Here is a 3545-nt window from a genome sequence, read left to right as displayed (position 1 = left end):
CCGCAGCAGCACCCCCCTGGCCCAGGACCCCACCTGCAAAACCTAAGGTATACAGAGAAGTGTGACTGTCTGTCCCTGGTCCGCTGAGTCTCTTGATTGTTGACGTTTAGTGATAGAAGGTAGCAGTCTCCTTGCTATTTTCAAATGATGTATTTTGAGCTGTTATTTGATCCTCAAGTTGCCAAACACAGAAATGTTGGATGGTCTCCAAGGTTTCATATGAATCACATTTCCCTCCAGTCATGTGCTTCCTGGGCTTCCCAGGTGGCTCAGTGATAAAGAACTGCCTGCCAGTGCTGGAGAGGTGGGTTCCATCCCTGGGTCGGAAAGATCCCCTGGAGAAGGAAATGGCAACCCCTTCCAGGATTCTTGGCTGAGAAATCCCATGGACAGAGGAGCCTGATGGGCTACAGTCCTTGGGGTCGCAAAGAGTAGGGCACAATTCAGCAACTAAACAACAACAAGATGCTTCCTACTTACATTTGCACGTTAATAATCACCTTTTTCATTTCTTCTGAAGTTTCTTATGTCTCACGTATCCATTCGACACACACACATACATGCGTGAAGTGCTGCTCACCTAACAAGACTTGTCTTACACTACGGAGCAGAGAGGGGAGTCCCTGATGGTCCCGTGGTTAGGACTCAGTGCTTTTACTGCCATGGCCCATGTTCAGTCAGGGGAACTGAGATCCAGCAAGGTACATTGTGCAACCAAAAAAAAAAAAAGAGGAACAGAAAAATAGATGCTGAGTTGTCAGCTAATCTCAGTGCTTAGCTACTTGCTTGCTTCCACTGGGATTTTACGATAGAGGTTTAAGTTCCTGCTTCAGTGAAATTGTGTTTTATTATATATCACGTTGTCTCAGGGTTCTCCTAAGAAGCAGAACCAGTAGGATATAAAGAAGATATTTACTTTAAGGCATTGGCTTACATGATTGTGGGGCTAGGAAGTCCAAAATCCGTAGGGCAGGCCAGCAGGCTGGACATTCTGTCGGAAGTTGTGGTTGCAACCTGAGGTCTGAATTTGTAGGGCAGGTGAGCAGGCTGGAAACTCAGTCAGGCCTTCCCATGTTCCAGTCTTGAGGCAAAATTCCTTCTCTGGGAAACCGGTTTTCCTTTTAGGGCCTTCAACTGATAGGCAAGGCCCACCCACGTTATCTAGGGCCATCTCTCTATCTCTTAAAGTTAGTAATTGTAAATGTTAATAGCATCTACAGAATACCATCACAGCAACATCTAGATGAGTGTCCAAACAACTGGGTGTCTGAGACAAGTCGACATATTAAATCAACTGTCACAGGTATATTCTCAGTGTCATTTCCAAATGTGAACTTGAGTACATTAAATTTAGTTAGAGACCTCTCTTTAACAGTTAGGAGCAAAGAGAATTAAACTCGCTTACTGCTGATTCAGATTTTATGATTGTCTTCTTGGGAGTTGATAATTGTCTTTTGTGGAAGATATGAAAATACAGCTATGTCTTCCTTATGAAAGATCTTCTTAGAGTAGACACCAACATTCTCTTGGGTGAACCTGTGTGAAGTTATCCAGTTATTGACCACATTCTTTAAAGCTTCAGGTCATCAGAAGGACAGAACTGAACATCTTTCCCTTTTTTCTTAGATCACAGGCTCCAATGTTTAGACCAGACACAACCCACCTTCATCCACAGCACCGTCGACTTTTGCATCAGAGACAGCAACAGAATAGAAAGTAAGTACTTAACCTTCTCTTTTGTGGTTTCTTAATTTAGGTTTCATTTTTGACCTATCTAGCTTACTTTTTAAGTAAATTTAATCAATATTGAGCTTATTTCAATTGGCTAAGTCAGGTTATATGTGCTATTTTATGTAACGCACAAGCTTTGAATGACTAGAGCTTATCAACTTATTTCCAAGTTAATATAATTCTGAAATGCAGTTTAGATCTGGGGTGGGGGGTGGTCAACATATTATACTCACTCCTTATCAAATTCTTCCCATAGTTTTAACTACATTTTTATTTACCATCTCGGCTCAGTGGTAATCTTGAAGTATAGTCTCTAACATTACATTGGGGTCTTATGTAAAGCCAACAGCCACTTTATTTTTGCCTCTGTTTCATCCTCATTCAAATATATATTTATATATGTGGCCCCAGCTGTGTACCAGCTACTGTGGTCAGTTTGGGGGATTAGAAGAAGAAGAAGACATAACAAGCCCTTGCTTTCATGGAGCTTATATTTTATTATCATTCTTATACATAAAATAAGAGAATTAAACATAACTTTGAAGTTTTTACAGCTTTCCCTTTTATGGTTCTTTGTGTATAATTTCCTTTTTCTTTCAAAAAAAAAAATTCTGGAATATTTTTTGCAGAGGTAAAAAACTAGTATGGGCCTTTAAGACACAAAAAATAAAAACCATAAAGGAAAAGATTAATAATACATTGACTGTTAAAATACAAGCTTCTCAGGCCTGCAGTTGACATTATGGTATTGTGCATTTCAGAATTTAAAAGGGTAGATCTCATGTTAAGCATCTTATCCCCCCAACTCCTCAAAAAGGGAAGAAGAACAAAGGGACCCAAGGAGTGGGTGTATCCGTCTAGTGCCTTTTTTATGCTGATGGCATGACAAGTGTTTGCATTTTTCCAGACTTACTGATTTGTATACATTGAATTGTATGTTTCTTTGTACAGTAGTTATCACTGAATAAAGGTGTTTACAAATATTTTTTATGAAATTGTAAAAATATATTAAATTTCTGTATAACAAAAGGCATCAAACACAAGCATGCAGTTTTCCAATAGAGGAAACCTACATGGCTCATAAAAATGCAAAGATTTTCAGGCTCACCTGTATTGAGAAGAGTGCAGATTGAAATTAGATAATCATTTTATATCCTCAGACGGCAAAACATGACGTCTCTCAACACTCTCGTTGTTAGCAGGAGTGGAATATATGTAGCCTTTGGAGAGAGAATTTGGCAATAAATGATAAGGGTGACAATGTAGGTACATTGAATCCTAACAGTTTGACTTTTCTGAACATACCTGGGGGTATGTTATCACTGTGGACAAGTATGAAACACATAATGCTGATTAAGAATCAAGGAGCAGAATTTCATGCCTGATTCCATTTGTGTAAAATGGAACACTACTGTATGATATTTAAAGGTAGATGTACCAGTAATACAAGTATAAAAATATTTCATGAAGGATATGTATCAGAGTTAGGATAGTGGTTCCTATAGGAAGGAAGGGAAGCTGGAAACTGTGCTCTCGAGGGGCACAGGTGTGCCTTCAACTGTAAATGTAGCACTGTGTTACTTTAATATCACTTTTTAAAAATCTGAAGCAAATTTGACCAAATAATTTTTTCATTAAGTCCAAATGGTGAATAAATGGATTTTTGAATGTTTGCTGGAGCTTCCTATGTGTTTAAAGTATATCATAATTTTCAACAAGTTTCTTAAACGTATGTAGACTTGGAGTCAAGTTGGCCTGTGCTCAGACCTCACTGCTGCGAGGTGTATTGCTTTGGGCAAGGCACCTGATCTCTT

General features: G+C 39.0%; 1 protein-coding gene across 1 annotated transcript in view; it reads left to right on the top strand.

Annotated features, from left to right (window-relative positions):
- Positions 1–3545, top strand: part of PATL1 (protein associated with topoisomerase II homolog 1 (yeast)) — a 27799-nt gene that overhangs the window by 12028 nt on the left and 12226 nt on the right. Inside the window, exons 9-10 of the mRNA XM_010843741.1 lie at positions 1–47; positions 1627–1716. The exon at positions 1–47 is cut by the window's left edge and continues 13 nt beyond it. Coding sequence (XP_010842043.1) covers positions 1–47; positions 1627–1716 — 137 coding nt within the window. The remainder of the gene's footprint in view (positions 48–1626; positions 1717–3545) is intronic.

The sequence above is a fragment of the Bison bison genome, unplaced genomic scaffold (assembly GCF_000754665.1).
Source record: "Bison bison bison isolate TAMUID 2011002044 unplaced genomic scaffold, Bison_UMD1.0 scf7180017864185, whole genome shotgun sequence".
Taxonomy (NCBI): domain Eukaryota; kingdom Metazoa; phylum Chordata; class Mammalia; order Artiodactyla; family Bovidae; genus Bison; species Bison bison.
The sequence above is the reverse complement of the archived record's forward strand: the minus strand, read 5'-3'. Positions and strand labels throughout refer to the sequence as shown.